Source organism: Medicago sativa, chromosome 7 (assembly GCF_051527215.1).
Source record: "Medicago sativa cultivar Bolivia chromosome 7, Bolivia_mono, whole genome shotgun sequence".
NCBI classification, from domain to species: Eukaryota; Viridiplantae; Streptophyta; class Magnoliopsida; order Fabales; family Fabaceae; genus Medicago; species Medicago sativa.
The window spans coordinates 63,958,502-63,971,953 of NC_140755.1; the positions used below are offsets into that span (position 1 = coordinate 63,958,502).

Sequence of the window (13,452 nt, forward strand, 5' to 3'; positions counted from 1 at the left end):
GATTTCTTTGGTGACGATGATTTCCTTGCTTATACTTTTAAAATGATGAATTGTATCTGTTGAGTTGATTAAGATAAATAAAGAATGAGGTGAGAAATTCTTGTATTGGTTGATGTTGTTAAGGTGTTAAACTTTTGATGATGATTTTTGATTAAAGAATGAATATGCTTGCTATGTTATGATAGAAATACGATAATATGATTTGTATTGTATATGGAGATAATATTCATGTGATGTTAGTATTCTAGGAGTGATGAATATGTATACGTGCTATGCATAAAATCCTTGAATGTTTATGTTTGATGTATAATTAAAAAGTCAACTTTGTTTAAATTAGATGAGGCAACGATTCATAGCTTTAGGATTGGAGATGCCGGTTTTTGAATCATGAACCAGCAAGATGTTAGATTCAGGAATAACAACTTTGAAAAGAAAGAACCTACTATGATCACCGGTGACGTGTTGTCCATGATGATTGGCATGCTTATGAGATCTTGAGGCTAGGTGAGCAACGATGTTGGTTTGGTCTTCGCCGGCCATCGTTCTTTCGAGATCGCTGGGAGGTTTTTAGGTTTTTGAGTGTGGCCTAGGTTAGTTTTACCGAGGTTTCCACAGACGGCGCAAACTGTACTTGTTGTGCGTACAATAATCATATCTAAGGTTTATACTGTTTATGAGATGCCTTGAGAATAATCCCAAGAGTGGTATTTATAGCCCTTTGTGGGCTTGTTTTTACGCGACTTAAGCCCCAAGCAAGTTGTGCCTTAAGTCTTTTTACTAAGCTCTAGATGCTTTTAGAAGCTAGTTGAGGCGACGCCTCTGGAAGGGCGCGCCTAAGCCTCATGAGCTCTTCTGGATGATGCCTAAGCCTTTCTAGAGGGCATTCGAGCCCTTAGGAATATATTGATGGTCCACTCGTTGTCATCATTCTCACGTTGATAATGTCGACTTCATGCTTGATTCAAAAACAATTACAGATCCTTTCCATATTAATCAGGTTGATGTTACAGAGTTTGATTATTGCATAACAACCTTAGAGAATTTTCTTGAAGTTAACAAATATCCCTAAGACTGCTTGTAGTTTAGGCCTTTTGGGCCTTGCCAAAGTTTTACTGACCTATATACTTTTTTAAACAAAAATAATGTTTTATTGACTTATGCATTAAAGGTTTCCAATTTTTCTTGAAAATTTTGTCAATTTGTTAATCCATCCTTATTGCGGTCCTCATGAGCTTAACTCAATTTTTAGAAACAATGCATAACATATGTTTGGTCCAGAGTGGGGCCACTAAAAAAATCCATCCCTATTGCGGTGATGAAGATTTTTATCATCGCATGGTTGAGCAAATCCATTCCCCGCATATGTGTGGTTAGGTGAGCTACCTACTTAATTAATTAAGTACTTAAAAATCATTCTATTATTTTTCTTTACCATTTTTTTTTATTTTTGGTAGATTCTTTGCAACTTTTTTTTTTATGAGAAGTTAAATGTGAGTTGTTGAACCATTCCACGTTTAAATACAACAATTTTTTTAGAAGAAACGTTTGAATACAACATGTTAGGCATAGTTTAAGCCACGAATATTTATTCAAAATCATATTTCCGAGCACGTCGTTGGTTCACCTAAAATATAACAATGTCATGGAGCTCCACACCTCGTTATTTAAAAATTGCAATGTCTCGTTAGTACCAAAATTTCATAAATTTGGTGGATAGAAAAATGGTTCGATATTTCACCTAAAAAAAAAAAAGAAAAATGGTTCGACATATTATAATTTTTAAGATGTCTTTCAATTCATTATTCAAATTCAAATAAAAATTAATATAACAAGTTATTGGATCAATTGGTTAATGAAAAAAAAATAATTGGTTAATGACCTCTCCCTAAGACAATCTTTTGAGAGACTTTACCTATATTTTGGCCGAACACTGGATTACTAGAGTCATTTTCTCTAAAAATCAGAGTGTTTACGAAAACAAGGTCAATATCTCATCTCATGGTATTAATCTTTTAAAAAATAACTCACTATAATCAAGGTATTTTACTCCATAATGCTAGACTAATCTTCGAGTCAACAGGCAAACACCAAAGATGAAATACTTCTTAAATCAACAACTCTAAAATTTAACATCTCATGATACTTTAAGTCAACACATTTTGGTTAGCAATATATGTTCTACAAGTTGTACCAAAAAAAAAAATGTTCTACAAGTTAGAAAATAATTATATTATTAGAAATCATAAAATTTTAGAGCCAGTCTAATCTACACACTCATTTATATATGTGCAAAAAATGAGTTGAACACTTATAAATTGTAAAGAAGTCTCTTCAATTTGTCTTCTAATAAACTCATTATCGTATTGCATCGGGCTCTTTTGAGCCAAGACTCTTTGAGTCTTCATTTGCAAAAATACATCATGAACCCTAACCCTTCTCTTCAATGTGTTTGTTGTAAATTTCTAACGAGGAGTTACACTCTCAAATCTATGGCATCCTCTGATTTTGACATTGATCACAATACTGTTCAAGCCTTCTACATTGTTGATTATCTCGCAGCATTGTCTTCTTGGTGCCTATTAATCCAAATTTCAATCTAGTTAGGCACTAATTACTTATTGGAAAAAGATAAAGGAGTGAGTGAATGTACAAATTGATCGTTGAAATTGTAGAGAAGTCAAAACACTGTCTAGGTTTACTTTTAGCATTAACCCTAGACCATAAATCAAAAGTTACCTTTTCTGATTTATCATTAAAGGTTGTCAAACTTACTATTTATGGTTGTTAACGAGTACCTTAGAACACTCATTAACATTCTCTATTATTAAAACAATGTTCAAGCCAACGAGGACACTTATCAACATTTTCTTTATTTTTATTACTAATGGTTATACATGACACACTTATCAACATTTTCATAATAACAATATGTTACACTAATTTTCTCAAATTAGGCATATCTAAATTAATTATAAACATTTTAAAAAATCTATCCGCATTAATTAAATTAAAAACTTAATTTTAAATTATAGGCATTCCACCCAAGCAACAACTTGATAACCAAAATGAAATATTAGCAACTAAATTATCATGTTCAAGAGGTGTCACTTGGGTGGTTAGATCATACGTTTAGTACACTACCAAAATAAAGATCATACGTTTAGTGTGTTTAGTGTCAGTTAAGCGGTTAGATCATACATTTATAACCTCAAATGATAGAGTTTGAATCCCACATATAATTATTATGTTAATGTTTTTAATAAAGAAAAAAGAACAAATTGGGCAGAAAAATATCATACCTCTTTCCAATAATGAGGCAAAAGCATAGGAGCTGAAACATTCACATATTGAATTCCATGAGCCACCTTATAATCAACCTTGTCACACTCCTTCCCTGAACCATCATCATATCTTTTATAACCGGACCGGGTCAATCCCCGACCAAAACCCTCAATCCGATCCATAAAATACACAACCGGTTTCACACACGGATCTTGACTAACGGGTCGGGTATTAAAAGTAAATGGGGCATCACTCCAAGTCTTCCACGTTTTAAATGTTTGGGAAACCATTTCAAGCTCTTTAGCTGTTGCTAAATAGGGATATAATTCAACACTATAGCCCCATGATATTGATATTGACCAATTTTTTGAGTGGTCATAGCAAAATGATTGTTGGATAGTCCGACCCGGATCCGATTTGTATGATGTTACTAACTTTTTTACAGCATCAACACGTTCCATGTTTGGGAAAATTGGTTCCACATAGTCTAAGTGATGTAATGTGACCAATGGTGCAACTGGATGTGCTGCTAGTAAGCCATATGGGTTACCACGTATATCTACCTGCATTAATCAATAAATAAATAAATTAGCTAAAATGGAATATTTTTTGGAATGTAAAATGGAATGTTTAGATATTTAGAATATAAATTAACTGATTTTGACTTGAAATTCATAATTAGATCAAGTAACCCAAACTGGTAGTTTTATTTTGACCGAATCTAAAATGGTAGTTAGAAAAATTTGAATGAGAAATGTATTTAAATAAAATATATCATACCAATAAAGGAACTGTTCTTTAATTTATTTGATTTTCTTTTTTTGGTAGAACTTTGATTTTCTTCAACAAAATACATAACTCTAGTCAAAATATTGCGTTTATAACCATAAAAGATATCCTTGTTAAAAAAAAAAAAAAAACCATAAAAGATATCGTCGAAAACTAAAAATAAGGAAGAGAGTAAATATTTTTTTTTGAAGGGTAGTAAATACTTTTTTTTGAATAAAGGATAGTAAATACTTGAACGGTTCATTTAACGTTAATATATTGATGATTCATAATTCTTAATTATGATTGTAGAAATCATCGAAAAATTCAAAGTCAACAATAATAATAAATACGTAATAATTAATGGCTAAACAAAAAAACCCTTTATAGAGAATTCAATCGATTAATGATGTGTTTCCGAAAAATTTGATTCATGATGTTGAATGAACCAATAATGTGTAAAAATAAAATAAAATAAAATAATAAACCAATGAATATTCAAGGGAAAAAAAAAAAGAATGAAGCAATGTATATAAAAAAATGTACCTGATGAAAACCAGGTTCTTTGGTAATCTGAACACCAATTTCACTAATGCAACTTTGAATTTTCTGATCAGAACCATAATACTCAGAATAACGATCAATGCAACCGTCCAAAATCTTCACAAGCTCCGCCGCCAAAGGGTAGCTTATAGCAAACCCTCCGCCGCCATAAGCCATGGTGTAAAAATGTACAACATCTTGTTCAACACTCTCTGAATTTCCACCAACATAGTACATTTGATTATGATCATATTTCGACAACACCGTAACGAGGTTGTCGGGGAAGAAGACGGTGTCATCATCACCCATTACAAACCACCTCACATTATCTAACCCTAATTCAAAACTCTCTTTCACTATTCGTGCTATACGAATAGCTGAACGAGAGCCGTACCAACATGTGTATTTAAACGATGACGTGTTGGCAGAGACTTTATATAGCGGTGACGTCTCTGGCCACGTCTCGTTTTTAAACGGCTCTGTGTCTAGCCACACGAAGCCTCTGCTGGTGTTTTGACGCCACCAGAGTTCGCTATAGTGGCGACGTGTGTGCCATGTAGCTGAAGAGCCGCCGATTCCAAACAAAATGTGAGAGATATTGGTCGGCTCTTCGGCTTCGGCAGATTCTATGATTAGGGTTTTTGGAGTGCGGGTTTGGAACATTTGTTTGGATGCTATTGAATAGTAGTGGGTTTGTGATTGATGATAAGTATGAGAAAGGTAGAAAAAATGGGAGATGAGAAAGATTGTGGAAATTGCTAGACCCACTTTGAGGAAGAGAGAGAAGAGATCATTGGATTTGATGGTGGGGAAGGGAAATGTTTTCCATGGTTTGATGAGAAGGTCTCGAAATGACTCCATCGAAGAAGAAGACATTTGAAAATTGGAATTGGAATTAGAGAGATGATTATAATTTTGAGGTTTATGGATTAAAAAGGGTGTGTATAATTTTATATAAGCATTTTTGTATAGGCACACACGTATATAGTAAGTGTAGTGTTTCTCTTTTGGAGGCAAGTGTGGTGGATTAAGTTGTTAGTTAGTGCTAGTGGCGTGAACGTTTTCCATTATTTTAGGTGGGAGGAACGGTCCTATAATCATGTTATTATTAAGTATGAGAATCTTATCTTATGTATATATATATATATTATTAATTTAGAAGTATAGCTTAGTTGGCAGGGACATTGCATTGTTATATGCAGGGGCCAGGGGTTCGAACGCTGGACACCCCACTAATTCACCTTATAAGGTGAATTCTAGCCACTAGGCTACCTGACCAAGAAAAAAAAAGAAGTATAGGGGTGGGTTCAAACACCAAATTATCTATATTTTTTTTTTTATAAATGTATTATATCAGAAATATGATTTGATATTTCTTCCATTAGAAAAAAATGATTTATTTAGAGATAAATTTTGATGGTGTGATATGTTTTTTAATCGCGCATCCAATTAAATCACATGCAAATATTTTAGGAACTAACTAGAAAATAGAAAATGACATCATGATATGATTTGATTGGATGGATATATACATGTGAAAAAAATTACACTTTCGTGTATATATACTACTTGTCGGTGAATATACAAATTAAATCTTTTATCGTTTTCACTTCAGACCACCTAATATATTATCATGTCGTCAAATTAGACGGTTAGAGTCAAAAGTTGGATAAAATATCTAAAATGGGATCAATTTCGCAATTAGAAAATAGGAGACTAAAATTGCAATTTTTCCAGGGTAGGAAACTAAAACTGCATTCAAACCTAAATTTTCACATTAAGAAAATCTAAAATTATTTGATACAATTTTTATGTAAAAATCTCAAATATTTATAATCCATTAACAATTAACATTGTGAATTCCATTAAAAAAAATGTGATTTTTTCTTGCTAAAAAAACATTGTGTTTATTTCTTTTTTTGGATATTGAATTGTGATTACTTCCTTTAATTGAGACAATGTCAATGAGTATGCTAAAATGAAAAGAAAAAAATACGTTGCACATTCAAATCCATTCATTGTCAAAAATCATGAAAAAATCTTAGAAAATCATTGCTAATTATAGAATGAGTAACATAACATGATGCAAATGCTGATTTGATAACGTTTTATTATATTCTCATAATGAATTTTTAGTCAACACATGAGTTCCTTTAGAAAAATACCATCATACATAAAGTTGTATTGCATTTAAAGCAATTAATCGAGTTTAAATTGTTACATTTTTAAGAATATTATGCTCCCTTTGCCAAAAAAAGAATATTATGCTCCCTTTTGAAAAGGAATATCATTATGCAATTATTTAGAGTTGGATTCGAACCCTGAACACTTCACTTTTTTGATGGTGAGAAAAACATAAAAAGGCGTTGATTGTGTTGGTATTTTCAGGTTCTTTTTCTTAGTGTTTAAAGCTGGTCGAGGGTTCAGATTCTGACACAGAGTCTGAGTGCAGCGAAATAACATAACACGAAGATAAAAGATAGGGAGAGAGAAGAAGAGCAGATACAAGCCATTTATACTGGTTCCTCCCACAATACAGGAGTAATATACTCCCCTTGCACTTCTAATGGATTTCAGTATAATCTAACTAGATTACAATTGCTCAAGGACTCTTTGAAGAGACTTCCCAATGCTCAAGCATACTTGCAAGAGACTTCTAATGCTCAAGAGCACTACCAAGAGACTTCCACTACTCAAGGACAACTCCAAGAGACTTCTATTGCTAAAGCACGCAGACAAGAGACTTTCAATGCTCAAAGGTTATCCCAAGAGACTTCTATTGTTTAATCACAAGTTAAAGATACTTCGGGTGCTCAAGGATTCTCCAAGAGACTTATGATGCTCAAGCTTCACAAGCAAGAGACTTCTACTTGTTTACAACAAATATAAACAAACTTGTTCTTACACCAGATAAACAATTGTTGGTGTAAACTAAATAATCTTTGAGCAAACTCTTTGACTTTTAGGATTTCTAAGATACAAAAGTTGAAACGAAAATCCTAAGTGTTTTTGCGCTATATGGTTTGCTAGAGTAATGGCATAGTAAAATTAGCAGAGTCTTGTTAATCTTCTTCAGGTCTTCAGCTTCTTATATAGGCAGGGATTTGAGAGACGTTGGAGAAGTGTTCCAACACATTAAGAGTCGTTGAGAAGCTTCAAATCAAGGACGTTGAATCATTGCCTAATATGGATAATTTTGTTGGATAGTCATTCGAAAATTCTTTATTGAAACAGGAAGTATCTGTTCATTCTTATTGCCCTTGAATTTCTTTATCTGTTTCTACACGTGGTTAGAAGAAGACAAAACTATGCTCAGATCTTTTGATGTGAACAGTTATAGAAGACGACAAATCTGATGTGGAGTCTGTGTCCCTCAAGTTCTTTCGACGTTTTGAAGGACTTCCAAGTCTGATGGAGTCTACTGTGTTTGATGATCTCCAAATAGTCTGGTAAGGCAAATCTTCGGCTTCTGAGAGGCGTCTTTTTATTTTGATCCAATATGTTGACTTCTGGTTGACCTTTCTTCATATCGTCTACCATAGTCTTTTGAGCTTCTTTTGTGCTTCTGATGCTTTAATACATGTTTAATACTTTGATGGATATATACTATGATCCTGCACACTTGAACAAATATTAGTATATCCAATTGTTCTTCAATACTTTGTTATCATCGAAACCTTAGAGGAATTTCAAGACCCTTCTTGTTCCAATATTTTTCACGTTTAAAATGTGTGAGCTGCAACCATCAAGCTAATTGAAAGAAGAAAAAAAAGTACATTTAGTGCAAAACTACTCCAATTTAAAATGATATTATATTAAAGGCATTGAAAGGTAGTTAGTTTGTTGCTAAACTAGTGTTAATTCGTGTCATGCACAAGGTGACAAAATATTTTTTTTAATCTCTAAAAAATGCATTATATTTTATTTTTATTTATCAATGAAATTATTTATCCAGTGTCTTTTTTCATATTGTTCCTATTTTCTATGGCACAAAGACAAATACGTTTTCACTATTTTTTCTATTTTTTAAGGGGCTGTATTTTTTTAATGTTTATTAGTAATAAATATATGTATCGTATTTTTATGTATTAGTGAAAAATAAATTTATTTTATTTGTGATATTTATCAATGAAAAATGTGTTCTTGTTTTTTATGTTTTTTTAAGAAGTTAAAATGAAATTTTATTGTCAACTACTTTACCTTCCCTGCACAAGGAGTGCATGAGAGAAGCAAAGAGAAAAGTGAAATTACATGAAGTACCGGTTAAAAGCACCAAAAACAAAGCTAATAAAAAGTTACAAATACAAGCATAATAGAGGATTGAGCTACCACATATGGAAACTAAAAGCAAAGTTGATGTGTTTCGCCTTTGACCACTCAAAAAATGTGCCTTAATTTTGTTAAGCAGATGGTGAATGAACTCTTCTTTATCATTGAAGATTCAAGCCTTTCTTTCTTTTCAAATAATCCAAACAGTGGAAGCCTAAATCCAATGGAGAAGATTCCATTTGTTTTTTGAGAATCCTTCCAAAACACAAAATTGAGTAAGGTGTTTTGAGATATTGTAAATGTTGAGGACAAAATCCTTATTTGATGTTTTAAAGATTACAAACATTTAATACTTGTTTTTTAACTTGTTATCTACTAATGAATTTTGTGAGAAATGTTTCATGAGAATGTTCTTAACATAAGAAGAAGGTTCTTTGCTCACAAAGACAAGTTAAAACGTCCTTATCAAAGCAATCAAGCAAAAGGACATAATTGGACTTTTTGGAACAAATTCAAGAAGCAAAATATTCTCTATGTCTCACCAAAAGAAGATACTTGGGATACATGACATAAATAGAATATCATATGATTACATAAAGGCTATGTACTTAGAAAAGAAATGGAAAAGCACGTGCCATAGAAAAAGAAGAAACAAAGTTGTTTTACAAAGAAAGAATGTTCTTGAGAACATTCTGGTGAAACTACAAATATGGATAAGGATGCTGTCATTCAAACACAGCCAATTACAACTCATGCACAGCTGTATTACAACCTCACGTGGGCTGTCTCAAATGGCTAGGAAGAAGAGAATGTTCTTCAGAACATTCTTCACTTGGAATAACACATTTTTTGCAACACTTGTGCATCAAGCAACAAAAAGCAAGAGCACATGGGCTGTTTTTCATACACGCTTAAACAGCTGTATGTTCATGTATAATTTCAAGTGAGCTTCACAAATCAAGCCTCTATAAATACAAGCATATAGCAAGGCAAATTCTTCAAGAGCTTACACACAAGAATACCATTCTCTCATTCACGTGAATATTCAAAAGAAATATTCTCAAGCTCTTCAACAACAACAACAAAGCAAGCTACACATATCTTTCTTCTTAAAGCTTAGATATCCCTGAGAGTTTGTATTTAAAATATCTCTTTGAGATATTAATTTGAAATCTCCACGTGAGATATTTTTTTTTCTCTTTTGAGATTCCATTTTTACCAACACCCACCACCATACAAATTGTAACTAGATCTCAAGTCTATTAGGCTTAATAGTTTGAGATAGAACTTTTCTTGTGTGATCAAGAATAGTAGAAGCCTGCTGAGGTTGATAATACAGAGTGTAACGGACTGATCTGGTGTGATCAACAAATTATAGTGCTATTCAGAAGTTTCTGATAGCAGGATACTATAGTGGATAATCTCACACGTAGTGTGGGGACTGGACGTAGCCGGTTAGGCGAACCAGGATAAATCTCTTGTGTTCTCTCTCTTCTCTCATCTCTTAATTTCTGGCCGTCACATATAACTATAATTAAATATATTAATTTTCCAGAGTGCTCTGGTCCTTAAAACTAAAATTAAATAATTAACCTACCACTTAATAATTATCCAGAACTTTCTGGTCCTTTATCGTTTTATTTATTTCAGTTATATATATCCAGAGTTTTCTGGTCCTTTATCGTTTTATTTATTTCAGTTAATTATCCAGAGTTTTCTGGTCCTTTACTGCTTATTTATTTCAGTTATATATCCATAGTTTTCTGGTCCTTTACTGCTTTATTTATTTCAGTCTTTTATTCCAGAACTTTCTGGTCCTTTTATTTATTTTATTATCCAGAGTTCTCTGGTCCTAATATTATAATATTTTATTATTACTAACACTAACCAAGATTTTCTTGAGCATATATTTTTATTTAACTTCCAGGAATAATTTTTAAAAGGGTCACAATTCAAACCCCCCCGTTCTTGTGACGTTTATTGCTAATTCAATTGGTATCAGAGCCCGGTCTCTGAAAAAGATAAAGCACTTAACACGTGCTAGAGGAAAAGATCCAGAAAGAAGCAATGTCTTACATACCAGAAGGACTTTCTTGTACTAGACCTCCATTATTTAATGGAAAGAACTATTACTTCTGGAAAGGGAAAATGGAACTATTCCTAAAATCTCAAGATATAAACATGTGGAAAGTTGTCACTGACGGTAACTTCATACCACAAACCACTGATGCAGTCACGGCTGTAGTGACTATCAAATCTGAGGCATCATGGACTGATGACGAGAAAAAGAGAGTTCTCTTAAACTCTAAAGCTCAACTCTTTTTACAATGTGCTTTAACCATGGAAGAAAGTGAAAGAATATATGAATGCAATACTGCAAAAGATATTTGGGACACTTTAAAAATTCACCATGAAGGAACAAGCCATGTAAAAGAAACAAGAATAGATATTGGCGTAAGAAAATTTGGAATTTTCGAAATGAATGAAGAGGAAAGCATTGATGAAATGTATTCCAGATAGTAAATGAATTAAGGTCATTAGGGAAAATATATTCCCCTCATGACAGAATAAGAAAAATACTAAGATGTCTCCCAAGCACGTGGAGACCTATGGTTACAGCAATCACTCAAGCTAAAGATCTGAATACTTTGGCTTTAGAAGATCTCATTGGGACACTAAGAGCTCATGAAGTTCTACTTCAAGAAGACAAACCGATGAGGAAGGGAAAAATGATTGCTCTTAAAGCATCTCAAGCTACTCAAGACAATCTAGATGAAATATCCTCACAAATTGAGGAAAAACAAATAGAAGAAGAACATATTGTTCAAGAAGAAGCGGAAGATGAACTAGCTCTAATATCAAAGAAAATTCAAAGAATGATGAAAAGAAGAAACCAAATCAAAAGATACTTCCCAACCAGACGAGACAACTCAAAGAAGGAAGTTGATAAAAGTCAAGTAACCTGCTTTGGATGCAACAAGCTAGGTCACTATAAAAATGAATGTCCACAAAACAAAAGGAACCAAAAGTCTCCTTTTAAGAAAACGACATTAATGACATGGGACGATCTTGAAGAACCACAAGAAGAAGAAGAAAAAGAAGAAGAAGAAGAAAACATATGTTTGATGGCAAACTCAGACAACGAAGAGGTAATTCTCTTCGACAAAGCTCCTTTAAACAACGAATTAGAAAATACAATTGACAATCTTTTATTTGATTCAAACTTTCTAACAAACAAATGTTATTCTTTACAAAAAGAAATAAATGAAATAAAAGAAGAAAAAGAAAAACTTCAAACTATGAACGATGATCAAAAGAAAATCATTCAAAGTTTGCAAGACTCATATTTTCAAATAAATGAAAAAAAATGAAAGATCTTAGCAAAAATCAAAATCCTATTTACACTAAAAATGAAAACATTTTTCTAAAAAATGAAATCAACAGTTTGAGAAACGATCTAACTCTTTTCATTAAATCAACTGAAACTTTTCAAAAAATTATAGGATCTCAAGTAGGAATGAACAGTCATACTGGTATAGGTTTTGATGCTTCTAAACATCAAAAAATATATGAAAACATTTTTATACCAGGAAAAGACAAATTAAGATGTTCATTCTGTAACAAAAATGGACATAGTGAATCTATGTGCTTTCAAAAGAAAAGAATGAAAGAACATTCTCTTCAACACCAAGAAAGAACCTTCTTTAAAAAATGTACTTTTTGTAAAAGAAGTGGTCACTTAGATGTTGATTGTTTTCTCAAGATTAGAAATCTTGAGTTATTGAAAACTAACAAAAAAGGACCCACAGACTCTGGGGTACCTAAGAAACCACTAATTCAAAATGCAGGAATCCTCTCAAAATGCAAAGAAAAAGCCATGGTACTTGGACAGTGGCTGTTTTAGACACATGACAGGGGACAAACACTGCTTTATCTCCTTCATAAAAAGAGAAGGAGGAGCAGTAACCTTTGGTAACAATGACAAAGGTCAAATCAAAGGTAAAGGTATTATTGGTAAGAATAACTCTGCTAAAATAGAAGATGTTCAATATGTTGAAGGTTTAAAACACAATCTACTAAGCATAAGTCAATTATGTGACAGTGGCTTTGAAGTGACTTTTAAACCTAACATATGTGAAGTCAAAAAGGTTTCCACGGGAAATATTTTCTTCACTGCTTCTCGAATGAAAAATCTTTATGTTTTATACTTAGATGACCTTCCAACTGAATCTTGCTTTATGTCCATTGACAAAGACAAATGGATTTGGCATAAAAGAGCTGGACATGTAAGTATGAAAACTATTTCAAAAATATCACAACTCGACTTGGTAAGGGGTCTTCCAAAAATCAATTTTGAGAAAGATAAGATATGTGAAGCATGTACTAGAGGAAAACAAGTCAAGAGTAGTTTTAAATCAAATAATATTATTTCCACTAAAAAACCTCTTGAGCTTCTTCACATAGATTTATTTGGACCCGTTAGAACTGCAAGTCTTGCTGGAAAACAATATGGTTTTGTTATAGTCGATGACTAGTCCAGATATACATGGGTTTTATTTTTAAAACACAAAGACGAAGCTTTTAATGCTT

General features: G+C 32.5%; 1 protein-coding gene and 1 pseudogene across 1 annotated transcript; one reads left to right on the forward strand and one right to left on the reverse strand.

Moving 5' to 3' along the window:
- Positions 1 to 2,120: 2,120 nt before the first annotated feature.
- Positions 2,121 to 5,555, reverse strand: LOC146907609 (glycosyltransferase (DUF604)). The gene is made up of 3 exons (XM_085726689.1): positions 4,597 to 5,555; positions 3,300 to 3,845; positions 2,121 to 2,576 (listed from the first exon to the last, which is right to left on the reverse strand). The coding sequence occupies exons 1-3, from the start codon at positions 5,467 to 5,469 to the stop codon at positions 2,463 to 2,465; spliced, it is 1,533 nt and encodes a 510-aa protein (XP_085582815.1). The 5' UTR covers positions 5,470 to 5,555; the 3' UTR covers positions 2,121 to 2,462.
- Positions 5,556 to 10,929: 5,374 nt separating this feature from the next.
- LOC146907610 (uncharacterized) lies at positions 10,930 to 12,838 on the forward strand (annotated as a pseudogene).
- Positions 12,839 to 13,452: the final 614 nt, after the last annotated feature.

Coding starts and splice junctions, on each gene's coding strand:
- LOC146907609 (XM_085726689.1), bottom strand. CDS start 5,469: ATGTCTTCTTCTTCGATGGAGTCATTTCGAGACCTTCTCATCAAACCA. Junction 3,846..4,596: donor AAGAACCTGGTTTTCATCAG/GTACATTTTTTT, acceptor TGATTAATGCAG/GTAGATATACGTGGTAACCC. Junction 2,577..3,299: donor TGCCTCATTATTGGAAAGAG/GTATGATATTTT, acceptor TTGGATTAATAG/GCACCAAGAAGACAATGCTG.